The sequence below is a fragment of the Cordyceps fumosorosea genome (genome assembly GCF_001636725.1).
Source record: "Cordyceps fumosorosea ARSEF 2679 chromosome Unknown scaffold_9, whole genome shotgun sequence".
NCBI lineage: Eukaryota > Fungi > Ascomycota > Sordariomycetes > Hypocreales > Cordycipitaceae > Cordyceps > Cordyceps fumosorosea.
The window spans coordinates 380,590-406,971 of NW_017387309.1; the positions used below are offsets into that span (position 1 = coordinate 380,590).

Consider the following 26,382-nt stretch of genomic DNA (forward strand, 5'->3'; position numbering starts at 1 on the left):
TGGACGCGAGAGGCGAGGGTGTAATTTAGTAAATGATGGCAGCCTGTGTTTTGATGAAGCAGGTTCCAAGATGGAGAGCTGAGGTACCGAGCCGGTGACAAGTACTGGCACTTGCGACGAAAGGATGAAGGCGGGTAGGATCGATCGTTGGAGGAAGAATGGTGGTGTAAGTTGCGAGGGAGGTGCAACAGATGGCGATTGAGCGGGCTTATATAGCGGCAGACGGGGAATAGATGACGGAAGATAAAGGCAGGATCGAGAAAAGAGAAACTAACCCGATGATGACATTTGGACGATGGAATCTGTAATCAGGTCATGTCAAACAAGGGCGTTTGTCATCACGGTGAAGGTTGGTGCGGCGCAAAGCGCAAAGCTGTCGGCTGCCAGGTGCCAGCCAGCCCGCCGTCAGCGGTGGGGCTGAATCTGTACTCGGTACCTGTGCCGAAGCTGGCCGGTTGCGTACCATTTGTTGTATCGGGTACCCGCAGAACCATCCTTGTCTGGCATGTTGGCGCTGTCACGCTCGATTGCGCCATCGCTGGCCACATTTCGCATTTTTCCTCTGGCACCGAATTTGCAACATGCCCATGCCAAAGGTGAGCAGGTGAATTCCGCATTCCCCGCTAGAGGCTTCCATTGTCTAGCCTGGCTTATGCAACCTGCGACGTCACCGCCTTTCTCCTCTTTCCGTCAAGCCCTGCTAGGGACTGGGCCTTTCCTGGCTGGCAGCTGCATCGTCAGGCAGCCATTGATGATATCTGGCTCAACACCGTTTCGGTTGCTCATGCCTTGCTCGGCGGCGTCTTTGGCGTCAATGGTCGATATTCGAGAAAATGAGAAAAGGAAAAGTACGAAGACTGCCAGCTCGTGGCAGCTAGCTGTTCCCTGCCTGGTAAATCGGATCGTTTTGCGGTGTCGTGAGCATCGGCATTCCCAATAACCACGCCGCTATTGCGAAAGATAGGAGCATAGCCTCTCAGGAGACCGAAGCAGTCGATATTGCTGGTCAGCGCAGACAGCTCGCAAACAAGCGATTAGGTGCATCCGCAGGACTGGCCGCCCTACTTCGCCGTTGACGAATCTCTGTAGGGCGCATCGTTTAAAGCTGTCGAAGAGAACAAATTTTATAGAACAAAAGATTTGTCTGGGGGTCCTTGTCGATTACAATCCACACTGGCGTGGCCATGAATTTATACGTAAAGGCAACGTCACACGCCATCACGGGCCATCGGCCAAACGGACAGGCCTGTTAATATTCTGCTGGCGACGCTCCGAGAAGCCAGCCATGGCGTGCTTTTCGTGGAGCTACCCGTACGAATGATGTCTTCTGCCTGCTTGCTACTGGCCTAGATCTGGCGGCCTGAGATAGCTTTCCAGCATGGAGGCAGGGCGTTGGAGGACTCTGAACATCAAGCGCTGCACTTATGTTCTTGGCGCATGCTGTATCGATTGCAAAGCCAACTAAACTACGGTCGAAAATGGAGGGAGGTCATGTCAAGCCATCCAACGAAAAGTTTTTTGTGAAATAGAGGTGCCAATGACGTGAAAAAGAGGATTACAACGATGACGCTGCAGCCGGAAAATTCTGAACCATACGCGAATGGTCTGCAGCTGCGCGGACGGTGGTTTCGCCGAAGGTGGAACACACGTGTGGGCTGCGCAGCAGGCTGACATATCAGCAAATGCGCATAGAGAAGATCTAGCCAAGATAAATCAAGGACCGATTCCGGTATTAGCACAGCGTAGTCGGCACGGCGCAACCTTTAATACGAAACAACAAACCGGAGTGCCGTGGAAGGCTCGAGTGGTTCGGACCCGGGGCCTGGAGTCCAGCCGTACTGAGCGAGGCCAGCCTTTTTACTTATTTCGATTACGGGGCGTCGTACTCGTACCGAACCGGCTTCAACCCGGAACGGGGCCAAAGGCAGCCGGCAACGTGTCCGAGCAAGGGGGTGAACCTGGTTGCCTTGGGGCGGATCTGGGGTTTCATTTCCTACCGCGCCGCCATCAAGGCGTGCCGGGGTATTCTCTTCAAGGGCAGATTTCGGTGTTTTACGAATCGACAAGCCTCCCGTAGATACGTCATCTGCAACCTCAGGGCGGCTGTACAGCAGCATCGGTAGTCGGGGATGTCGACTTTTTGCGCTTGGGCCGATTTCGCACCGACATCATCCTTTTTGAGCCACGAGCGGAAAAATGATAACGTCAAGTAACTGTTTGATTCGCCAACGTAACCACACTGTTTCAGTAATCGGTGATGGCGGCCGGCGGTAGCGTGGGCTGGCTTTGGATCAGGATTAGTTGAAGATGCGGGATACAGCAAGTGTGGTACGAGGCTGAAGGTTGTCAGCGAGCTTACAGGGAGGGGAGGTACATACATACATACATACATAGGTACAGTCCGGTGTGGCAGTGCAGTGAGCGGGTGCTGCGCCCATCGTTCGCCCGCCGCTGATGCGTTTGCAAAGTTCCGCTGCACAATATACGCCACGACGCAGGGGCTTTTGGGAGGCCGTGAGTGTGCATGCAGGGAGATTGCGTTTGCGTGCTTGCCTTTCGCAATCAACTGATAACTGATACATAATTCTATGGATTCTTGAGGTGATAGAATGTATAGAAACCCGACAGTATCTTGCATCATGCCTTATTGCTGACTGCTCCGCTGTACCAAGGTGTATTCCAGCTCTAGGCAGCTAACTAGACCACTAAGGAGCTTGCCTGTAGCTTCGTTCCAAGAAAACCAAACACTAACAACAAGATACAATACAGATTGATTTGCAATAAAGTTTATTGATTGTACGGCGTAATTAGCAGCTTTGCTTTTCGCCCCGGCCGTCCCCCTACTTTCTCAACCGACATGCTGTCTTGTGGCTGTGCAAAGTGACGCCTAATCGTATGTATGTAGGTACATAGCTTCAGAGCTTCAGTGCTTGAGGCTGTAGTTTGATGCCCTGGCAGGAGGGGCCGTCTCGCGCTTTCTCAGTTCTTATAGTACCAACTCCCAACCAAGCGAAGAAAAAAAGCAACGAGGCCCACCAACAAACTCCAAGCTGACCCTGTCAAACCACCGCCGCCCGCTAACCATCAACTTCTCCAAGCCTGAGCCATCTGCTCTCCCTTTCTCCCATCGTCTGAACGCCCGTCTTCATCTCTCGACTCTTGCTCTGCCTCGCTCAACCGTCCGTCTTGTGGCTATGCCCCAGGGGAGCATTCAACTTGCTCTCTCAAACACCCACCGCCGCCCCCGACGATAGCCCAACGCCCGCCGCTCAACCTCCCATTGGTGCACTCTACGCCGCCCTTGCCAATTCGCGATGCCGCCGCGTCGGTCTCACAAAAAGTCGCGTGCGGGATGCCGCAGGTGCAAGAACCGCAAGATCAAGGTACGCCATCTCTGCTGCTGGCTCCCTTATCTATCTGTCCCCTCTCTCAACCAAACTGCCACTCCGGCGATGCGCGCCAACCGCAATGCCCGCCATATTCTTTGCGCCCAGCTCGCTAATGCCATTCCGTCCTCCCCCCTTTCAGTGCGATGAGGTTCACCCGCGATGTGGCAACTGCGTGAAACACGGCGTCATGTGCGATTTTGAGAACCCCGAAGTCCTCGACGAGCTGGCCGCCGCCGCCACACCCACCGCCGCGAGAAGCCCGCCGGTGCCTTCACCCACGCCTGTGCAGAACAACAATATTCACAACGGCCACGCCACTACTATCAATGGAAACGGCATAAACGGCATGAACAGCTCACGGCCGTCTCCGCGCAAGCAATCTCCCGTGCCTGCGCCGTCCGTCTCGTCGCCATCCGTCACAGAATCCCTCCACAACTCAGCCACCCAAAGCATACCAAGCGTCCAGAGCGCCCCAAGCGTCCAGAGTCTGCCGAGCGTCCAGAGCCTTCCGGGAATCCAAAACCTCCCGGGAATCCAGAGACTCCCGAGTATTCAGAGCTTCCAGAGCGGCCCGCCGCCGGCACCCGCCGCTGCCCCCCCGCGCCCCGTCGATCGCATGCTTGAGCTTCGGCTCTGGCATCACTTCACCACGAGCACCTACAGAACTCTTCTCCACAACGTACCCGCTGCCGATGACATCTGGAAATTTGAGGTACCAAAGTTGGCATTTTCCGGCAAGACATATCTAGCCGACGCTATTCTTGCCGTGTCGGCCCTCCACCTGCGATCCCTGAATCCAGACGACAGGAACCTTGTACAGGCCACGCATGCCTACTCTGCCTCTGCCCTGGCCGACTATTGCTCCTCCTTGGCCGGTGGTATCCAAGATGAAAACGCAGAGGCGCTATTTCTCACCGCATGCCTCATAGGTTTCCAAGCCACGGCCTCCCGCATATTCATCAAGGATGATAGTGAAATGACACCTAGTACGAGCAAAAACCCATCCCGATATCCTCTACCTACAGCTTGGTTCCACGCTTTCCAAGGTGTTAAGACCATTGTCGCAACCTCATGGCAGTGGATTTTTAACAGTCCTACTGTCGTCGCCGTCATCAATTCACAACCTAGTTTCCAGCTGGACATGAATCCTCTAGGTTCCAGCTCCTTTTTCGGCCACCTCCTCGAAGGCGTAGAGGACGAGATATCGTCAGAAGACCCCCAGGTGAATCTGCTCTCTCAGCAAGGATACGTCCACGCCGTGTCTGTTCTCAACTGGGCTCATCAGAACCCGTATCCGCCAGCAACTCTCGCCTTCCCAGCTGCCGTCTCTAAGCGGTTCGTCCAACTCCTCGAGGCCAAACGCCCGCGCGCGCTCGCCATTGTCGCGTGCTTCTTTGCGTTGCTGAAGCGCATGGACAACGTCTGGTGGTTAGGCGACGTCTCGCGGCGCGAGGTCATGGGCCTAGTGAGTCTGTTTGAGCCCGGCTCCGGCTGGTGGCGGCACCTCGAGTGGCCCGTCCGCATCGCGCTCTGGGATGGTGACGCCAACGCCATTCCCGCCTCCGTGTGGGGAGCCGAGTGTGAAGAGGAGCCCACGGGCGAGTACGGCCTGGTCGAGACGATGAAGAACCACGTCGAGCTGCTGGCGCGTATGAGCCACGCCATCCCACAATCACCGACAGCGGACTTGACGGACATTGCCGGAGAGTTGGGCTTCGCTGCTGTACCCTTGGATTAGTGGCCTTGGATTTAGCATGGATGGTTTGAAACGAAGGTGTTTGTCGGCGCAACTCCACTAGGACTTTGTGTTATTGTTTTTCAAGCGTGGGTTTAACGGAACGAAAAAAGCAACATTTTCGGGCTCGACAAAGCATGGGAAAAGGCGTTGGTTGTGGCGGTTCCACCGCTGGAATATTTGTATTGAATCACGATATATTATTATCGTCCCTCTTACTTGGGCAGCGTTTACTGTACCATTTGTTTGGCTTTCTGGTTAGGAGATTGGAGGGAATATATAGATGCTATCTTTTAGCAGGACATGGGGATCGATTGGAAGCGAGATATCTTAGGCAGCAAACACAAACGATGATTTGTCAAGTTTTAAACGTGTCAGAATGCGACTCTCGGACCGATGTAGAGCTATTGCGCTCTGGTTGAGTCCTCTAGCTTCGCCATGGGGGGTTGCGCCCAGGTTTCGATTTCGACTGTGCGGCAAGTATCCGGACAGGGCCGACAAAAGAGCAGCCGGACGCGGTAGGCGCAATTTCCGCGAGCTGGCTGGGGCGTGATAGTTTCCAGCCCAATGAGAAAGAGGCGTGAGTCCGCAAACGCTCATCGCACATGTTGTCAATGTGCATCGCTTGAGAGATGCCTCGCCATTCTCAACGAGCCAGGCCCTCGAATCCCATTGTACAGTACAGTACAAGGGCTGAGGATTCCATCTCAATGATGTTGGTTGAATGTGCACTGTTCGTTGCATCATCCTTCGGAGTTGCAGATCAACTACATACCGAGTCGTCGTAAGGTGTATCCGTAGGCATGACCGGCGGATCAAGGTGTAAGAAGATACCGGCCGTCGCTCTTCTCGACGACATCGCAGTAGCCCACGAGCCAGTCTCCATAGGGCCTGACGTCCTTGGGCAGCGCGCCGATCGCGTCCCGGACCCACGACACGATGACGTCCTTGCGCGCCGTAAAGGTCAGCTGCTCCGAGTCCTTGAGGCAGAACTGGCCGAGGAGGTAGTCGACCAGGAGCATGTGCGCGATGAGCAGCCGGGCCGGGTGGTTGTCCTTTGCGATGAACGCCTGGAAGTCGTCGTTGGAGAAGTAGCAGTGGGCGCGCCAGAGGGCCGCGTGCGCGAGCCAGGCCTGCAGCGACGAGACGCGCAGGCCCTCGACGGCGTCGGCGACGCGCTGGCAGTAGTACAGCTCGCGGGGGCTGTCCACGCAGAGTTCCCTTGCCGCAGCGACGGAAGCGAGGAAGGCGTCGGCCAGGGCAAAGTCCTTGGGCTCATCCTCGCTGACGATGCGCGACAGGTTCTCCGAGTGGCTCTCGTTGGTGAAGGAGCGGAAGACGGAGGAGCCGTGGGCGGGGATGACAAAGGCCCAGACGAGGGCGCCGGCGCGCGTGATGGTCATGTACTCGGCGATGCCGTCGGGCAGCAGCGTCGTCTGCGCGGCGAGGCAGATGAGCGCGGCGAAGAGCGAGTCGGCGTTGTCCTGGTCGCGCGGCGGTCGGGCGAACTGCTCGTTGACGATCTTGAGGGCCGACACGCGGTGGGCGAGCGCCTGGGCCGAGTAGTCGACGTTGCCGTGCTTGCTGAGGTGCAGCGCGCCGAGGCCGAGCGCGGCGTGGGCGAGGCACTCGGACTGTGATTGACCTGTTAGTTTGTTTTTTTTTCTTTTTTTTTTGGCATCTCATCGCCTCCTCCTCCACTTGCTTCTGCAACGTACTTGATGCGACATGGCGGCGCACTTCTTCCAGACCTGGTCGGCGCGCAGCGGCAGGGAGGGGAAGGCGGTGTTGAGGAACTGGTAGTAAAAGCGGAGGTCCTCGAGGCAGAGGGTGGACGAGGGCGCGCTCTGGACGAGGGCGGCGGCGGGTTGCGCGGCGGTGGCGTAGTCGCACAGCAGGCCGAGGCGGCGGCAGGGCGAGCAGGTCGGGCGGAGCTCGTTGCACTTGACGCGGCGGCGCTTGCAGTTGAGGCAGCCGAGGCGCGACTTGGAGTGTCCGCGGCGGCTGGCGCCCGGCTTGGCTGCGGTGCCGGCCTTGCCGTCGGCGGGCTGGGTGGTTGTAGTCGAGGTGGAGGTGGTGGTGTTGCCGCCAGAGGCCGTGGACGAGGACGGCGACCAACCGTCGGGGGAGCCGCTGCTAGTCGAGCTGGCTCTGTCGGCCGCCTTGCGCTTCATGGCGGGGGCGGGGAAACGACGAGGGAGAGCTACTACGTGACGATTGACGCTGCTGCTGTCAACGGAACGGACGGCGGGGAGACAAGGAGGCCGGGGCGAGTCGAGTCGAGTCGGCTAGCACGGCGCTGCCGCGACGAGGCGCATGCGGCGGCGTGGTTGAACGCTCGTGTATTCGGCGATGGTATCGGGAGGGCGGCGTTGGAACCTCGAGTGCTACGATGCACCACATGGAGAAAGCAAAAAGCGCGGAGGGTGAAGGAAGTTGGCATGAATCAAGAGACAAGACGAGAACGCCCGTTTGGTTTCTTGGTAAGGCTGGGCGGGGCCTAATGCAGTACGGAGATTGGGTGAAGGCGTTGGTGAGGTGAGTCTTGGGATGTGGCGCTAGGTCCGTGGCTTGCGTGGCTGAAGCAGTTCACAAATGATCGACCTCGCTTCCTCAAGCGTCCAAGAGCCTGTCCTCACAATTGCCCTGCAGAGGAGAGGGGCATGATGAGCCGACAACAAGGAAAGGGTACCCAGTAGGTGAATGATAATATTACCGCGCTTTCATTTGCTGATTTGTCCATGCAGGGCGTGCGGCCGGCAGACAATCAATCCCCAGAACCCGTCCCGCTACGACACCGAGGCGTGAACCTTGAAGTGCATCCGGCTTACTCCACGTGATGCTCAAGTTCAGCTCCGGACATCGCCGTGGAGGCATCGAGACTCGTCGCAATCGACTGGGTCAAGATGGACAAGCGCCCGTCTAATCATGCCACCCGACAATACCACAGCCACCCATTACACACAGGGTTGGATTGAAACCCAAAATTATAACCATTGGTGCATCTGCATCAGCATCTTGGTCACAGGAAATCTTGCGCGTACTCTAATAACTAGGCAGCAGCATTGCCAGAATTCCTGCTGCCTGGGCCCATCAGAACTGAGATATTAATACGAAGTGTCAGACCAAGTTCGTTTTTGATCCTGGAAATCCCCCCTTTGCAGGAATAATGCAAGGGGCGATGGAAAAGGTTGCTTCCCGATGATGTGTCGTTCGTGGGCCGGATACGGACCAATTTGTCGCCTGCACCGATGAACCAAAACGGCATTGCGATTACGACTGACCGAAAAGTGAAAAGACAAAGCATCAGTCTAAGCATATTTATATGTACCATTCCTCACCCAGTAATGCTATCCGACCGATAAAGGGCGTAACGACATCATATGAGTCATTTCGGCTCAGAGCCGGCGTCATTCAAAAGGAAGCTATATAAGCCAACTTGAACACCACTCAACAGCAATTGCATTATCATTATTGTGCCTAATACAAAAGAAATGGCTTCTCTGTGCGCCGAGTTGAAGAGCCGCCAGTGGCAGCGCGACGAGTACCTCATCACGACCGACTCGTCCGTGATCCCCCTCGACCGCCTCATCGACGTCTTCGACTCGCCCGAGTTCTACTGGGCCAGCGCCATGCCCCGCGAGCACATGCAGGCCGCCCTCGACAACTCTCTCTGCTTCTCCCTGTTCCGCGATGGCGACGACGAGTTCCTCGGCTTCGCGCGCTGCGTCACCGACTACACCACCTTCGTCTACCTCACCGACGTCTGGGTCGACCCGGCCGCGCAGGGCCGCGGGCTCGGCAGCTGGCTGGTGCGGTGCGTGCGGGAGGTGGTCGAGGAGATGCCGCACCTGCGCCGCAGCATGCTCTTCACGAGCAGCTGGGAGCGGTCGGTGCCGTTCTACAGGAGGCTGATGGGCATGGAGGTGGTGGAGTCGACGCCGGGCCAGGGACTGATCACGATGGAGTGCAAGGGCCGGGGGCATCCGCGGTACGGTAGCGAGGGCAGTCATTACGGCTAGATGTGTGCTGTTGGATGCAGTTTTCTTTGTGGAGGGATGTTGGATGTTGCAGCTACTTTGAAGGGCTCGCGTGCGGGACGCGCGTCCGCATCATGGCTTTCTTGATATATGATGTACCTTATTATATCAACTCTGATCGTTTACTTTTAAGATCTAGCCTTTGATGTCATTGCAACAAACTCGCTGTCGGCGGTTTGTCCAGGATCAGCATAGCATTCTGTCTAGGCAGAGCTAGAGCTGCATTGGAATCCGGTAATAACCACCACGGAGAAGAGCCAAGATCGAGATTAGCTACTGGCTCATGGCATGAGACCATGAGTTTATTGATGGAGATATTCCTAGCAAGCGAGGACGAGCTCATGGCCTGATGCACTGCTAATGCGCCCAAAGCTAGTGAGCTCTCAGTTCGGAGCGGCAGCTAGAGGGGTGCAGGAACCGTATACAAATTGTGGCATGCAATAACTCAAGTCGCTTTTCCAGTCGCAAAATCACCCAATCCAGTGCCAAGAATTGTCACAGAGCAGACTGGCCGTTTCGGAGCCGCAACGCCGTAGTCGGCCGGCCCCGCACCTCCGGGTCGTCGCCCGCTCCGCACACAGTCAGTGCCAAGACCTCAGGTTCTTACCGTACATTGTCTTTTTCTCACTACAGGGAGTCCTTGCTCATATGCTCCCCGACGTCACGTCTGCGATACCTCCCTCTCAAAGACTTGCCTCAAGTCATGCAAGTTCCCGCTGGAGCAGGTCAGCACTGTCAGTCAGCGGACCCTCGGGGCGTCGCCTGTGTCAGCACCGACGGACAATGGAACCCACCACCAAGGGGGCCGAATCGGCAGCCAGCCTCGCCGTCAGCTATCTTTCCCCAAGATGCATCGGCTGGCGTCTTTCGGGGGCAGACTATGTAAGGAGATGATGAGCGAAGGACGAGGCTCCGTGGCGCACCGCATCGTGGATGGCTATACGGTCAATTGGGTAACATGAACTCTGAAGTCATCCCGAACGCACAGGAGATGCCCGAGCCTTAAAGTCCACATCTAGCTACGTAAACGAGGTTCAGCGTTTGATTGGAAAGATTTCCTTGCTCTTCATCTGCTCGGCCGAGGTTATAGCATTGTTCTCTTCCTGCGCTTACTTCAGCACCTCTCTGCCGGGGGGGCGGACCGGCTTACACCACGAGGCCCTAGCAACTTCAGCTGCGGATTCCAGAAGACGAAAGGGAATGAAGTGACATGATCTGACCTGCCAATCTGCAGGGGTCACCCCCCGAGATATTCGCTCTGCATACCATTTGCGGTTTAATCGCTATTAATAGGTACTTTCGCTCTTTGTCATTATCTACCTCAATCCGCAGCTACGCAACATCGCACCCAGACAATCACTGGGCTAAAAGTACCGCAGACAGATTAAGTCAGGATAAAAAGAACAAAATGCAATATAATTCAATAAATTCTCCTCGATTCACTGTTTAAATTGACCATGCCAGGGCTCTCGCTACCCCTGCATCATTGTCTGTCCATCGCACAACCGTTTATTACTCAGCTTACTGTGGCAGGCCTCCAACACTTGTTGTAGTCCCGCTGGGAAATCAAAGAGCGGAAGTACCAATTTTTGCTATTTCCTTCGATGCTACAGCCGCTCACTTTCTGACCATGATGGAACCCACGCCATTAAGCTTAAAGGGCAGTTCGCAGGTGGTGATGATCACTGAGTATTAAGATGATTCCAGTGTCTCGTTATCACAGTACATAGCCAGGCTTACATACAGCCCAGAGGATGATGACTCTGCCACTATTACAAGTAACATTATACTTCAGGCTCTCTAATTGCTTCCTTTTGTGAAAATAAAAGCAAAAGGCTCGGACAAGGTTTCGTGGCTGAACAACTTGTCAGGACTAGCATGCAGCCAACTCGCAACCGGTTTCCCTGCAAGGTACAATTACCCGCACGCGGCAACCCCCCCGGCTCCTGGCCAACCAAACGGCCTGTGCCTGTGTGAGATCATAGCGTCCTCCCCTGCATCTCGGGATAGTACTGTGCCGCTCATCAAGGATCCCCAGTCTTCCATCCGTCTGCTGACAGCTGTGTGGATGCGGGAGCCATGTGTCAGGGCCATCGGGGAACTCGCGCGGCAGCCCACCAGCGACGGTCCCTTGATTGACGAGAGGCCGGACCGGGGGTGTGGAGGTTGGATCCATGGTGGAAACGCCATGATATCAAGTAGTCTTGTTAGCGTCGAGAGATGTACTTGGTAAGCAATGCGTCGCCGGGCATGGAGTCCCAGAGAGACCCAAAGCAGGAGGAGTTCCGGGAGTCTTGAAGCGAGCGCATCAGATCAGGGCGTCGGCGCCTGAGCTGAGAGGAGCTGAGGAAGCTGAAGCTGAGGGGAAAGATATAAAACGTATTGTTCTGCTCTTGTTCCAGCGGTCGTTGATCAACTCGTCGCCATCCAAGCAAGACACCGCAGACCCGGTTCAGTATACAGCCCTCAGCTTGTATAACTCGTCGTCGTTTCCAACTTTGCACTTGCCTCCGAGGTCCATCTCTCTCTTACCTTGCCATTGTTCTCCTTCCAACTACCACCGCCCCTCTCTCACAATGGAAAAGCCCGCCGCCGTCGCCGTTGCCACGCCGCATCCCGGCCCGCCCAAGAACTTCGCCTCGGGCCACGGCATCCTCTGCGCCGGCCTCCCCCGCAGCGGCACCGCCTCACTCAGCCGGGCGCTCGAGATCCTCGGCATCGCGCCCGTGCACCACGTCATGAAGCTCGACGACTGGCCGCAGCTATACGCTTGGGGCCGCGCCGCCTGGTGCCACTTCCCCTATCTGCGCGAGCACCGCCTCTTCCGCGCCTTCTACCTCGACCCCTACGACCCGCTGCTGCCCTGGTCGCGCGGGGACTGGGACCGCCTCATCGGGCCCTACCGCGCCGTCACCGATGTCGCCGCCTACTTTGGCCGCGAGATCTACTGCGCCTACCCCGAGGCCAAGGTCATCCTCGTCGAGCGCCAATTCGATCGCTGGGCGCAGAGCTATAGCGTCTTCACCGACTCGTGGCTCTACGGCGTCTGGGACCTCGTCTGCTTCCAGCTCGCGACGTGGGTTGGCCTGCCGTTCGTCATCGGCATCAGCGACGTCTACACCGGCTGGATGGGCGCGCGCACCGGCGCAGGGGCCAAGAAGCGCCTCCGCGAGCTGCACACGGCGCACTACGCCAAGATGCGCGCCACCGTGCCGCCAGAGAAGTTGCTCGACTTTCGTCTCGAGCAGGGCTGGGAGCCTCTCTGCAAGTTCCTCGACGTCCCCGTACCCGACGTTCCATTCCCGCATATCAATGAGCGCAGCGAGGTCCTAGAGTTCCGCAACGGCACCATCGAGGCGGTCCTGACGTGTCTGGCCATCCGTCTCGGCATCACTGCGCTGGGCACGGCGGCGCTCCTCGGTGTTGTCAAGGGTGCTGCGGCTTATGGCGTCTTTACCGTCCTCGGAGGGTACAAAGATGCCCTTTTCCACTTTCTCCTCAACTAGAGCCTTCACCGTTTTGCTTCCTGGTTGTCTGCATGATCTCTTCCGCCGTTTGTGTTCCCATTTTCTTTGAGGAGGGCGAGATGTTTCCTTTGTCTAGCGCGCGGTTATGATAATAGCATTTGCATCAAATTGAACTATACCTATGTATATGCCATTTCTTTTTAGCCTCCACTTGCTGTGATTAGCATTGTAGATAGAGATGATGATGCCGTTTGATCGACGTTGCCTGCGCCAACTGTAAGGGTACCAGAGTCATAAGTAGTAGACACCACGTCGACGTCTGCGCCGCATGCAGCAACGTATCCGTATGTATGTACATGCAATGCGTACCACAAATTGTTGGCGGGGAAAGGAATGCTCCCCAACGTCAACAATCAAGAGGAAACATTGACTCGAACCATTCCTCTTGCATCTCGCAAGGCCAAAGGCGCTTGAACGAAGTTGAGTGCACTTGTTTGAGCCAAGAGAGGCTACCTACCGCTGGCTGGCCCGTTCGACCTGCTAAAGCGATTCTAGACGCGCCTGAGGCTTGGTGCTGACCCACAACTTTCAGGACACCCTTCCTTCCTTCGCTCTGCCCTCCTTTTGACCGGGAGCTCAAGGGTTGCTTGCCCCCTCTGCATCTCAACGCGCGCAATACCCTTCTCAGGCATCAAAAATCAGTCGGAAAAGCAACGCTCAACATACTTCGACGATAGTGTCTCGATTCACCCGTGCACCAGACCCATCGCGACGCGGCTGCTGATCTACGCCAACAAGCACCAACCTTGACTGAGCTAAAAAAGCTGCTAGGGGTTGGACTGAAGGCAGCTCGCCCCTCGATCGCGTGCCATTCAAACGACAAAGCGACGACATCCTGCGAAGGACCTGCCGACAACGACATTAGCACGATATACTTTGCACACATTCGCGATGCCGTCCGCACGCCGACTGCGTCTGGTGACACTCGCCACCATCGCCGTCGTCGTCTTCGTCCTCTTCTACTTTGGTGGTGGCAGCAGAAACGGGCAGTCGGGCGATTTCTACCGTAAGACCATGGACGCCATGCACGGGCGGACGTCTCCGGCCGGGCAGACCGTCATAGACGTGGGGACAGGCCTCAAGACGGGCCACATACCGGCCGACCGCGATGGTGACGGCGATGTTGACGAAGACGACCGCCGCCAGGGCAAGGACCTGCAGCAACACCTGAGCGAGCTGGCCCAGGAGGCCAAGGATAACGCTAACAAGAAGGCCGGCCCCAAGCCGGACGCACCAAGCAAGCTTGTCGGCGTCGGCAACTCGGCCGAGGGGAATCGCAAGCCCGCGGATGCGGTCAAGGAGTCCAAGGAAGTCAAGGAGGCGGGCCCGGCGCCAGTGCCAAAGGGCAAGGATAAGGAGAGAGTACCAGAGACGCCTGCCGAGCAGGCCCTTCACAGCATTTTCAAAAAGGGACCTGGTATGTTTTTTTTTTTCATCCGTTGCTGCTTCCGCGAGTGAGCTGTGAGTGTGACGACAAGTTGCTAACCCGATATCCACAGTCGTTATCTTCTCCAAGACATACTGCCCGCACTCGCGGCGCGCCAAGGGTATCCTTCTCGAAAAGTACCTCATCTCTCCGCGGCCCGAGGTGGTCGAGCTCGACGAGCACCCGCTCGGCTCGGACCTGCAGGACCTACTACTCGGGCTGACGGGCCGCCGCACCGTGCCCAACGTGCTGGTCCACGGCACCAGCATTGGCGGCGCAGACGACATCGTCGAGCTCGACAACACGGGCCAGCTCGTGTCCAAGATCCAGGAGCTCGGAAAGCGCAAGGTTGAAGTGTCGGAGCGCTTCTCGACCGAGCAGGTCAAGGGCGCGGCGCCGGCGCCGGGGCACTAAGCGCGCGGGGCTGGGGAAGCGAGTGGTCCATTGCATCGGTTGAATAATATCCTTTCCTTGTATTGGTTTGGGGTGGCTTGGTACGGGTTGGCCTGGGGAAGTGCTCAAAGTTTACATCCATGACTTGTTAAGCATGGAGCGGTGTTGGGGCGTTTTTGATTGATAACGTTGTAAAGTTACGGTCCGTCAATTTTATGGTAGCGACTAATACACCACCCTACAGCCCGTCATCCCTTTCTTGATCCATATCAAACAAGTTAGACGAACTGAAGCCGAACAGGTTAGCCAACTTGGTAGCGGCGGGACGACTTTGCGGGGGCGGGACACCCGGTTGTCCATCAAGAGAGGTCACTTTTGGTATACACTACATAAGGTACCGGACGACATTTGCTTTGTGTACCCCCAACCGCTTCTTTTATTTCTTGCCCAACTTCAGTGGCCAAAATCTCAACTCAGCTTCTCTGTTGGTCATTCTCACGAGGTTCTGACAACCCACAATTTCCGTCGCGCGGTTTGTTGCGCTGCCCTTGACGCTGGATCAACAACAAAATAAGCGCGCAGCATTCGCTCACAGGAGCAAGTTCACCGGACAAAGGTGCAAATTTTCGTGTTCTTCTTTTGAAAAAGTACCCAATAGGACTTGTTATTTATTATCAGTGAGAATATCTCTCTCTTTGTCGTGCGCTCTGCGCAGATCGTTATGGCCATAAAACGACGGTGAAAAGTCCCCAAAAAATACACAAGAAACAGGTAATTCTATGATACAGTGTAGTTCTAACCTCCCACTGGTCGCTCATCAAGTCCGCTCACGGCACCCACCAGGGCCCTTACGAGGCAGGTGGTATGTGAGACAGGTCCTCTCCCGCCATGAAGTGCTCCAGCGCATCCATTCCAATTTGCCTATGACACGCAAGTTAGCATCATCATCCGCGTTTTATTTTTCAGTCGAGAGGGGGGAACATACGGCATGAGCATCGTCTTTGTAAACTCGTCCAGGTCGTCCGCACGCGCGTACGACCAAAAGTCCTTGAAGTCAAAGTCGCGGATGAAGTACTGGGGCTTGTCGCGCCAGGCGCGGAAGAAGTCGACTGACGACGGTGCCTCCCACAGGTGGCGCGAGGCGGTGAAGCGCAGGTCCTGCCACATGGCGCGGTTAACGTCGAGGCTCTTGAGCAGCTTGCCCATGCAGACAAAGGCGCAGGCGAAAAGCAGCGTGCGGCGAGCGCTCTCGAGCAGAATCCACGCGTCCCACGTTTTGGGCGGGCGGTCGCGCGCCGGGTACGCCGGGTCGCCGGCGGTCGCCCCCGGCACGCCGTCCGGTAGAATCCCGCCCCCGCCCGCGGGCACGTTGACCGCCCTCGCGTGCTGCACCGCCTCGGCCTCGAGCGTCACAACGACCTGCTGCAGCTCGCCGATCCAGGCCGCGAGCACGTGCGCCTCGCGCTCCGCCGCGGCGCGCAGCCCGACGTCCCCGTCAAAGATGCGGATCGAGTCTAAGATCAGCAGCGCCTGCACCAGGGCAAGCTTATCTTGCGGCGATGTCGCCGCCCCCGCCTTCTCCCCCTCGGCGTGCACCTCGGCCGCCGTGTCCGCGAGAACCTGCATGACCCAGGCGCGGTTGTCCGAGGAGCGGTGGGCATACGCGGTGGCGGCAGTCCAGACGGATTGGACGGGGCGCGGCAGGCGCGCAGCCCAGAGACGCGGGTGCAGGAAGGCCAGGGCGCGGGTGCGCGCAAAGGTGGCGTGCATGCCGGTCAGCGCGCGCACCGTGTAGCCCATCCACGAGCGCGGGTCGTGCACGGCGAGCGGGTCGTGTTGACCACTGCAGTCCATGCCACGGCGCAGCACCGAGGGGTCGCGGACGGGGGGGCGGGGGATCAGGGCAGTGCTCATCACCAGAGAGGAGGCGGACAACGGCGGGATGTCCAGCTTAGACGGCACGCCGAGGCCGCCAAACTGGTCGACGGAGATGCCCTCAAACAAGCTGGCGAAGAAGCTGTTGCTGCTGTTGGCGGAGAGTGTGGGAGGAGGGGGGCTGGCAAAGGTGGAGGACGTCGTCTGCGTGGTGGTGGTGGGGAGTGCGGTGGTGTTCATGAAATCGGCAACGCCAAAGTCCAGGCCGGAGTCGAGGTGAAGCTGGTGGTTGCCGATAGAAGCAGGTTGTTGTTGTTGGTGGTGGTGGTTGTGGTTGTGGTTGTGGTTGTGGTTGTGGTGAGAGGGAGCGTTGTCGTAGTGCGGAGTCTGGTCGGGGACGTGGCACATACTCTCCGGGCTGGTCTCGGTGCCCAGGCTCTCATAGTCGAAGCCCATGTCAAAGTCCGGCAGGTCCGCCATCTCCGGCGAGGTGCTTCCGCCGGGGGACTCGTCGGGCGTCTGCTGCTGCTGCTGCTGCTGGCGTTGGGCAGCAGCCGCGGTCGACGACGTGTTGCTGCCGCCACCACCTTGAGCCGCGGAAGGGGGCATCTTGTGGTAGACGCACTCGAGTCCCTTGGCGGCGCACCGAGTGCACCGCGGCGTGCGCTTGTCGCAGCGGCGTTTGCCGCGCACGCAGGCGTTGCAGCTCTTTTGGCGGGAGCTGAGCGACGACGCCGTGTCAATCTTGGTGGCCATGCCGACGAGTGGATCGATGCCAAACGAGTCCATCTTGGGGGAGGGTGCAGGAGGTAGGAGGCGCGATGAATTACCTGACCTGGGTGGTTGTAGGCTGCGTTGATGACAAAGGGAAGTCCCTCCTTTACCTAACCGGGGTTGAGAACCGCTATCGCCTTGCTTGTGCTTCCGGCAAGTTTGAACGTTGAAGAGCAATCCTTCTTTGAGTGCAACGTTTTTGACGAGGCAAGTGCCTGACGGATCCGCTATTCTGGGTTTAGCGTTACACTTCCGGGGAAGCCGCGAGCTTGATGTGAAGGCACGAGGATAAGGGTGTATAAATCGAGTGTTGAATGATTATGAAGGAAGCAGGTTGCCAAATGAGATAATTTACCCATAAGAAACTCAAAACACACAAAAGAAGAGAGAAACGGTACCAGACTTCGGGGGGGCTGGCCGCTCAAAATCGCAACACAAATGTCCGCAAACTATGAATAGTTAGGCTAACATACTACGCGTGTCCCGAGTAATGCAAAACCCTGCCTCTGATGGATCATACAAAGACTTTCTGAAAAGGGCCAGAGAATCTGGCCTTTTGCCAAGTTTACGTATGCATTTGTTGGCCGGCTTACAAACCGACATTCAGCCCCAGCCTTTACCATGGCGCTGTACTTTTTTTTTATTCACAGGAGCCAGCAACACGCTGGAGGGTCCCCCCGTCCCCCTAAAACTCCGCAACTCCGCAACTGTCAGCAGCTCACTCTAGCAGGCATTTCCAAAACTCCGCCGCCCTCGGCTTCCAACCTCAACCTCTCAGTCCAGCGGCAGCTAAATCCCAGAAAAGCTCCATCACAATCTGGCATAAAACGTAAATGCACATCATTACCTTAGTATTATGTTTACCCACCTCGGTATAGGTGTCAAGTGCTGTACCTCCCCCGAGTCCTCCTCTACACCCTGGTCCTTCCTTGACACCCTCCCTGCCCTGTCCGCCACCCCCTTGCAATGGGCAGCACAAAATCTTTATGCATTCCCACGTGGCACAATCTCCATCACATTTTTCCATCATCCATGCTAGCGACATCCAACTGCCGTTCCTGATCGAGATGCAATCGTCCTAACTATTTTTTACGGATACACACGTTTCACAAACAACCATCCCGTCGTCCAAACTTCCATCCGACATAGACACATGAGCAAGTATCACGAGATATTGTTATATACATCACCTCACAGCCACGGCCACGGCACATCAGCACGCACTCTTTCATAATACACGCCAAGCACGGTAATGGCATCAACACAGTCGATATATCGCTAGCTGCCAGTATAGCCACCAGTCTAGCAGCCATCCAAATATTATAGTATATCCTAACCCAAGTCTCCCCACAGATATCCTCTCCAGATGTCCCATCATACCGTCTTATATAACAGAAGCGGCCCAGCGGCCCGAACCCTCCTTTCAAAACACATTTGGGTATATACAGCCCTCCTCCCCTGACGAAAACCTTTCGTCTTGTCCCCCTTTGCTTCACCTCTCTCAACTCCAATGACACCGTCGCTTCGTCGCTTCCACCGTGCCCCCTTGCTATGATGTGTGATGCTTGTGCCATCGCTTCCTCTTCACTCCCCCCTTTTTTGTGTAAATAAACCCCAATGGACAAAATTCCAAAATTAAACAGAAAACAATAATTCGCCATTCCACGCCCATCGTTTTTGAACCGAAAAATAGAAAAGGGAAAAAAACATTTGTAGGGATTGTAGCAGCGTTGCAACTGGCAAACGCTCTGGCCGTCGTGCCAAGTCCTCCTACGGAATCTGGCAACGTTCGCCATCGCCTCCCAGGGCAAGCCATGAAAACAAGTAAAAAGGAGAAACTGCAAAAAATGAATGCCAATGAATGCCAATGAATGTCAAACTCTTGTCACAGAGCAGTGAATCATATGGAAGCCACCGTTGCATGGTGGAATATATGGTAATATAAGCCAAGAGGTAGGCCCGTCATTTTATAAAACGGCAGCGTCGGCGTGAGTGGACGCACCATGATATCGTAGTCGCTCATCCAGTCGTGTCAATAGCCAAAACAGCAAATACCAACGGCGCAAGGTGGCACGCAGTCTCCGACTAATACCGCTCACGGTAGCCGTTGGTCCGGGGACCGTCATATTGGACGCCCGTCATCGAATCAGGACCGTTTGACATGCCGTTGTTGATGGACCGCAGCGGAGGAAGCTCGGTCCCGCCCGACGACGAAGGATACTGCTCTGGAGGGAACGGGTGGCCGGGCGCGGCGTTGGTCTGCGCTTGAGATGCTGGCGGTGGGTGGTCACCACGAACCTGCGAAAGCTCCATCTTGACGGCTTGGAGCTCGCGCCGGAGAAGCTCATTGTCGGAAACGGCAGTGTTGTAATGCGATTGGAGAACGCGAATGTGATCCGTCTGTCTTTGGTATTCGGTGATGGCTTTGAAGTAGTCAGTCAGCATGGGCACGTCGCAGCGTCTCCTTCGTCCATCCATCCATCTGTCGACGGCGCTTACCTTTGGTCAAAATCTCCCACTTAGATGCCTTTGACCCGCGCTCCTGGGGCATCAAATCTCTCAGCTGGTCAAACAGCTCCTTCATTTCGGTGCGGCGCTTGCGTTCGGCCAGTTTGTGGCTGACACGCAGCTCCGGCGTGCGACTATATGGTTGAGCCCCGGGGCCGCCGGCGCCCTCTTCCGCCTGCAGATCGCTGAGTTGCTTGTGCTGCATGGTGTGGTGGTGCACAGAGGGGAACTCCGACGAGTGGCCGGACATGCGCGCATATTCGCTGCTGTCCTCCAGTCGGCGCTGGCCCGAAGGCAGGCGCGACTCGGTCGTGAACTGGCTGCTTGCAATGGAGTCGGTTACGCTGCTTCTCCTCGACTCATCATAGTGGCTGACACGCTTAATCTCCTCCTCGGGGAAAGCCCAGGCCTGACCCTTGGTGGGCTCGGCAGCGCGGGCAATGGTGCCGGTGGCCGGGCCGGTAATGGCTGGGGCTGTGCGAATCGTCTTACTCTCCGGATTGCGATCGTTGCTGGGTTGGTAGCCATTGGAAATTCTATGCGAGGCGTAGCTGTCAATGCCGGCACGGGGATTGCGCTGGCTGTGCAGGGTGCTCGTGAGAGAGCTCGTGGACTGGTTGTTGCTGGTGTACGGGGATCCGCCGAGGCGCATGTCGCTGATGCCCTGGTTGATTCTGCTGTCAACGCTCTCGCGGCGCACATTGGAGGCGGCGCCGAGACCGTCGCCTAGCTGGCCAGGGAACTCGTGGGAGGTGGGACGCTCAAAACGGCGGTCGACGCCGACTGACGAAGTGGGGGAGACCATGGCGGCAACGCTCATGTTGGCGGCAGAGGCGGGCGACAATTGCTGATGAGGAACGGTGTTTGCCGCGACTGGCGAGGGCGTCTTGTCGGCGGTAGAAGATTGATATCCAGATGCGGGACTCAGGCCGGCAGCGTTGAACGAGGCGCCAGAGTTATCTATAGAGGAAACAGAGCGTAAGTACAAGGGCATTGAGGAAGCTAGAAACGGCGCTTGTTAGGCGGCGACCGTCGCAGAGGAAGAAGAGGAAAACGGACGTTTGCTGGAAGCCTCGGCGGTGGAGTAGAAGCCAGAGTCTCGCAGCTGAGGAGGCGGCGCACTTTGAACGGGTGGCTCATCTTGGTTGAGAATGTTGGTCAGACCAGCCGCATTGGCCGTTCTCTGGGCCGCGGCGGCGGGCATGGCGATTGTGGGCGAGAAAAGGGTAGTGGTGGTCGTTTATATAGAGCGCGTTTGGAGGAGAGGCGTATCGCAGCGCAAGAGGGGTGTACTGGGGTGTTTTATGCGCGGAGTCGACACAGGCCAGCAGCTGCTCAAAATACCGGAGAGCAAACGGGGTGCCAAAAATTGCAAGGGGTGTGATGCGGCAGCGAGAACGGTGATTCGACAATGCGAGGCAGCAAGGGGCAGACACGAGAGCGCTGAGGTCATGCAATTTTTCGCTTGGCAAAAGGGCGGTTCGGTGGAACGAGATGTTTCTGCAAGAGCACCGGCCAATGCCGTGGACCAGCGCAGATGAGCGTCGAGAATGTACCAGGTGGTGATGTATGAATGGAGTCGAGTGTGGTGAGAGTCCTTGGGAGGTGAGGTGATGGGGGAATGCGGCTCTTTTTTAGTCGAGTGGATGAATGCTCATGTATAGAGAGGCAATGCTACTAAAGAGGGAAATGAAAAACGAGTGGTTGAAATGTTGAGGAGAGGAAGAAGAAAGAGATCTTGGACGGGAAGAGGGAGGTCAGATTTGAGAGGGGGGGCGAAGAGAAGAAGAGTGGGACGAGCCACGGTGCAGTTTAACCCGCAAAAGACGGCGTGGCTAGACAGGGGGGTTACCAGTAGACGAAAAAGAGGAGGGAGGAGACAAAGATGCTGCTAGTCAAGAGCGAGAGCCAAGAGAGTGCGCTACGAGGAAGTAGAATGTGGGTTCGGGGCAAAGCGAGCACATGGGCGGAAGACAAGATGTGATCTACTAATAACCTCTATTACATGTGTACTGGGGAGGGAGGGAGGGGTGTGTGGTGAATTGGTATGGTGCATGGTGAATTGGTATGGTGTATGATGAGTGAGTAGTGTGGTGTGTGTGGTGGTGGGCAGACAGAGGTGTGTGTGAATAGCTGCAGGAAGTCGCCTGTGGAAAAAGCAAATAAAAAGAAAACTGGCAGGAGGGGCGTGAGTCGACGCGGAATTGGAATATCAGCTTTCTGTCTTGAGCTTGTTCTTTGCTGGAATTGAGAATTGAGACTACTAGGCTCGATGCGAGACAGCAAGAGCACCCATGTGCTCTTGGGCATCTTGTTCAGTGGGTAACTAGTACATAGCTGTAAGCTGTAATACTGATAAGTAATTGGTGGAAGCGAGTCAAGAAGGTTTGGATGAGAGTCGATCGAGCTTATTTATTACGGAGACGACCTCACAATTCACAAATCCCAATTCACAATTACCACAAGTGCATACTGTATGCAAATAATTTACATGTTCGTACTCCGAACAGGTACCACCATACCCTGTGTCCACTGCAAAGCGGATTGCGCCCTGTTACTATTCGTGACCTGGCGAATATACGTTGCCCGCAGTTCCCTGGGGCACATAACGACGAACGGGCGACCAGGCCAGGGCGGTAGTCCTTGTCCGCCCCGTTTGGAACTACCGTGCCTGGTAGGGCCCGTGATACGGCTGGAAGTCATTTTCTTCCAATTGAATGCCGGAATTTTCATTTATTTTCATTTCATTTTCCTCTCTTTTGGGAATACAATCATCCATCATCATGACCGCTGCAGGTAGCGGATTACGGGAGAGCGGCGGGCGCTACCTATGTACATCCCCTCCCACGACGATAACCCATGCCATGCCTGATGCAACCCACTCTTCCATGCCCGCTGGCAGGCAGCCTGGCACTGGAAGCCTCATGGCCATGCCGTGGCGGCCACACCTGGCTCCTGCCACCACGAGGCAAGCGGGGCGACGACAGGTACCTCCCTAGTCAAGGACCCTACGAGCCAAGGTACCAACACTCTAAAGTGGTACCTCTGGCTGACCGGACCTCTCTGCCCCCCCTGGTGGCCCCCCCAGCGCGGTTACTGGTAGGGAACAAAACAGTGACGAATTACAGGCTCGGACCCCCCCTGCAACCGCTACCGAGTCCTTTCTCCTCACCGGGTCCAGGGCCTTGCTCCAGGCCTCTTGCTGGCCCTCGTTCAGGCCCCAAGGCGTTTCCAACCGGGGGGGGGGGGGGACTTACAGGGGGTCCAGGCGTGATAAAAAAAAAACGCCACCAGGACACATCCGCCGTCCACTTGCTGCGCCCAATTGCCAATACTCGACAGCATTTATAACGTGGCTTGATCATCAATTTGTCCCAAGGCAAGGCAGGTACCGCTGTTGTTTCCTTTTTCCTTTGTTTCTCGTTTTTTTCCCCCGTATCGTATCCATCTGTCAAAGAGAAAGAAAGAAAAAAAACCCCAGCATAACCATCGCAAAATGACCTTGTCCAACACACTCTCTCTTACCGCCTCAATAACCAACCCCCAGAGGTTACCATAAGGAGAAGAAAACGCCGCGAGTTTGGACCTCGTTTTCGCACGCAGACGGTAATTACCATTCACATGTGTCCCTGACAGGCCTTGTCTTGGTATGCCCTGACCCCCGTTCCTGTCCAGTCAGCCGGATCTCGCCACGCCGGTGCTGACAGGGTTCGCTTGCGACGTGCTGGGGGTCTTGACTCTTGTCCTTGCTCATCAGGCACAAGGTACGGGATGCTTGGCAATCTACTCTGATGAAAATTCGCAACGTAATTTCACCGCTCTTGGTAATCATTGGCCTTGCCAGACTTGTCGGGCACCGCCGGAACCGACCAACTTGTTCGTTCCGTCACCTACTATTGACAGAAGCAGCAAACGAGCAATACAGGTGACTTCGATGATGCCCAGTTATCACCACCAGTATCATTACCAGCAGTCCCGGCGCAGAGTTCGACGCAATTAGCGGCAGCGCTAAATCTACGTCTCTAATCGCGCTTTGTCGCTCCGTCCTGTTAACCTTCATGGGTAGTGGCTCGCACGTCCCAAGTTCCAAGTTGCCCTCACGGGCTCACACAGACGCTGTCATATGTGCTCCCCCGGATCACAGAAATCACAGATCACCACCTTCCGTCCGGGCATCACACACATCACATCGGGCCTGTCCTAACCCATGTTCGTACGTATACGCTGCGCAACGCTGCAACGCCTACCACGGGCAGGTTCGCCGTGTTGGGCTGAGCCACCCAGCGATTGATGTGACTGCGGCTATGACGGGTGATTCCAAAAGCCGGCAATAAGGTGTCTTGGCCTGTAACTTTGCAATGTCCAAGCATCATGGCATATTGGTGTGGGATATGTACATTGGAGTTGGTAGATTGGCAGGCGCTCGATTATTGATTTTTAATTCGAATATTACACTTTATTTCCTTGATTAAAAACACGAGTTGTGTGTTTTTTTCCCTTTTGCTTTTTCTTTTTCCTTTTTCTTTTTTCCTTTTTGCATATCCAGTCCCCCCTCTTTGTTCGGATCCTGCATTCAGCCACGCCACCAATTATGCTCGACACATGGTTCGCCATGTGTCTGTCTGTCTGTCTGTCTGTCTGTCTGTCTGCCGTCTGCCTGTGCCTGTCTGCCTGTCGAGTTGTAATCTGTAATCACACACCCCCCTCCTCCTCCTCCTTCCTCCCTCCCTCCCTCCCTCCCCCATCTCAAATGCAGTCTGCTGCTCAACTTTCTTTTTCGTCCTTCGTCGCCCACCTTTGAAAAGGCCGAAAAGAGAGAAATATTGCTCTTGGCTTGCTGCATGACGGCGCCACATCCCATTTCGTCTCATTACTTGTACGAATAACTGGTACCCCAAAATTCATGCAAAACCCAAAGATGGCACACGCAGTCCGGCGGGGTAGCTTAAACTCTGTTTTTGTCTTTTCTCTCCTGGTCAACAACAACAACTCGGACCTCATCGTGCATCTCGGCCTTTTATTGCCGCAACACTGATAGTACGATAGATGATAATAAAGCTTGGTTCCCCCGCTGTCACAGCACAGATGTTCGCTGCGAGCCCCAAGTTAGTCTCCGTGCGGCCGTCCCTGCGTTGCGGGAAGCCCATCGCTTCAAGGCAAAGCAAAGTGTCTGTGAGCGAGCCGTGGGCCAGCCTCATTATTCGTAGAAAATAAGAAAGTTTGTGGATACAGTAAATTTATTATCAACTAACTACCTTGTCGTTAGTTTTGTCCAGTAGAATTGGAGCATTACTCGCTTCTGTCCATCGGTCAACTTTGCTTCTGTTCTTTTGACGTGAACTCATCCGACAGCGGAAGCATGCCGTAATTTGGACAAAACCACGTTGCCTGGGAAGAGTGTTTGTTGGAGGCCACAAGTACAAGGATAGGCGCATCCTCCTTCTTCCTTTTTTTTTTCCTTTTTCCTATTTGCGCCTCCCCGTGCAGTTTTTGCCTCCTCCCCATACGGCCGTGCGTCATAACTAGTGACCCCATATCGTCTACACTTGCAGCTTGCAGCTTTTTGTCTCGGCTGCACACGGGAAGGCTGGCTGGTGGGGGGGTGGACGAGGGGGGTTCGACATGGCTACGACACGACAGCAAGTTTTATTGGTGATGAATGTGACGAATACTGGTATGTGCGGAATAAAGAGTGCAAATGTCGTGCTCGTGCTTTCCCCGCCAAGGCAACCAGATGCTGTCAGGGGGGGGTTAGAAGAGAGAGAGAGAGAGAGAGAGAGAGAGGGAGAGAGGGAGGGAGGGAGGGAGAGGGAGAGAGAGAGAGAGAGGGAGAGAGAGGCAGAGAAAGAAAGAAAGACACAGAGAGAGAGACAGAGTCGGGAGATCTGTCAATGCGCCCCTCACTTTCATGCCAGGGCAAGTGCTCGCGAAAAGGACGAAAAGGCAGAGTTGAGGGGGCTATATGCCACAACCTGGAGGTATAATAGGTGTCCTCGGAATGCGCTGAGCCGCCTGCCGGCTTATCATGCAGAGCAATAAGGTGTATTATTACCGAGTACCTACGAATATCAGGGTCCAAACTCCAACTATCGCAGAGGCATTTACTTGGTAGCCGTCGACCGCGTTCGCAGTACATGTGTATACAGCAGCAGTTTCAACGATTCTTTTTATTTTATTGTCATGCCAGCCAAACAAGTTGCACCGCACAGGCACATGGCCCTCGAACTTTCTTCTCTGTTCCGGGTATCCGTACTCCGTACTAGCAATCCTACTGATAATAAGCTGCATGCCTGCCATGCACATGCAACATGCAGATGCAGGGTTTTCTCCTCAGCGAGGCGCCGTGGCTCTCTTTCTCTCTCTAGTTATCTCTTGGCTGCCCTTTTCGCAGGCATTGTAAACGACCCTTTGTTTGATATTTGATAGATTTTGCCAAATTGGCCGCGCGCAGTAATCTGATCGAACAGCCGCAAGCCTTTCAATTTCCCTTTTTCCTCTTGTTGCCAAATTCACTGACAATTTCAAGCGTAGATGCACGTCTTTTGTCTTGATTATTACTTCGATACTAATGTTCCCGCCGCCACCGCCATTATTGCCTTTTTTTTTTCTTCTTCTTTGCCTTTGTCTGCCCTGGCACAAACGTGGCTTCGGAGATGATGGCTCACGTGCGACAAGCTTACGCTGTGACGTTGGTCTTCTTCTTTTTTTTTTTTTT

The 26,382-nt window shown here is 55.6% G+C and overlaps 7 protein-coding genes across 7 annotated transcripts; 4 read left to right on the plus strand and 3 right to left on the minus strand.

The window, feature by feature from the left end:
• Positions 1 to 3,468: 3,468 nt before the first annotated feature.
• Positions 3,469 to 5,127, plus strand: ISF_04297 (C6 transcription factor; the record flags this gene model as incomplete). Its single annotated transcript, XM_018847903.1, has 1 exon — positions 3,469 to 5,127. The coding sequence occupies one exon, from the start codon at positions 3,469 to 3,471 to the stop codon at positions 5,125 to 5,127; it is 1,659 nt and encodes a 552-aa protein (XP_018704859.1).
• An 812-nt stretch (positions 5,128 to 5,939) lies between these two features.
• Positions 5,940 to 7,298, minus strand: ISF_04298 (C6 transcription factor; the record flags this gene model as incomplete). Its single annotated transcript, XM_018847904.1, has 2 exons — positions 5,940 to 6,758; positions 6,843 to 7,298. 2 exons carry the CDS (start codon positions 7,296 to 7,298, stop codon positions 5,940 to 5,942), a joined length of 1,275 nt encoding a protein of 424 aa, XP_018704860.1.
• Positions 7,299 to 8,618: 1,320 nt separating this feature from the next.
• Positions 8,619 to 9,146, plus strand: ISF_04299 (Acyl-CoA N-acyltransferase; the record flags this gene model as incomplete). Its single annotated transcript, XM_018847905.1, has 1 exon — positions 8,619 to 9,146. The coding sequence occupies one exon, from the start codon at positions 8,619 to 8,621 to the stop codon at positions 9,144 to 9,146; it is 528 nt and encodes a 175-aa protein (XP_018704861.1).
• A 2,594-nt stretch (positions 9,147 to 11,740) lies between these two features.
• On the plus strand, positions 11,741 to 12,670 carry ISF_04300 (hypothetical protein; the record flags this gene model as incomplete). The annotated part of the gene is made up of 1 exon (XM_018847906.1): positions 11,741 to 12,670. The coding sequence occupies one exon, from the start codon at positions 11,741 to 11,743 to the stop codon at positions 12,668 to 12,670; it is 930 nt and encodes a 309-aa protein (XP_018704862.1).
• Positions 12,671 to 13,582: 912 nt separating this feature from the next.
• On the plus strand, positions 13,583 to 14,531 carry ISF_04301 (Glutaredoxin domain protein; the record flags this gene model as incomplete). The annotated part of the gene is made up of 2 exons (XM_018847907.1): positions 13,583 to 14,108; positions 14,191 to 14,531. 2 exons carry the CDS (start codon positions 13,583 to 13,585, stop codon positions 14,529 to 14,531), a joined length of 867 nt encoding a protein of 288 aa, XP_018704863.1.
• An 827-nt stretch (positions 14,532 to 15,358) lies between these two features.
• On the minus strand, positions 15,359 to 17,174 carry ISF_04302 (C6 zinc finger domain protein; the record flags this gene model as incomplete). Its single annotated transcript, XM_018847908.1, has 2 exons — positions 15,359 to 15,431; positions 15,496 to 17,174. The coding sequence occupies 2 exons, from the start codon at positions 17,172 to 17,174 to the stop codon at positions 15,359 to 15,361; spliced, it is 1,752 nt and encodes a 583-aa protein (XP_018704864.1).
• A 2,070-nt stretch (positions 17,175 to 19,244) lies between these two features.
• On the minus strand, positions 19,245 to 20,871 carry ISF_04303 (Helix-loop-helix DNA-binding protein; the record flags this gene model as incomplete). Its single annotated transcript, XM_018847909.1, has 3 exons — positions 19,245 to 19,582; positions 19,659 to 20,627; positions 20,727 to 20,871. 3 exons carry the CDS (start codon positions 20,869 to 20,871, stop codon positions 19,245 to 19,247), a joined length of 1,452 nt encoding a protein of 483 aa, XP_018704865.1.
• Positions 20,872 to 26,382: the final 5,511 nt, after the last annotated feature.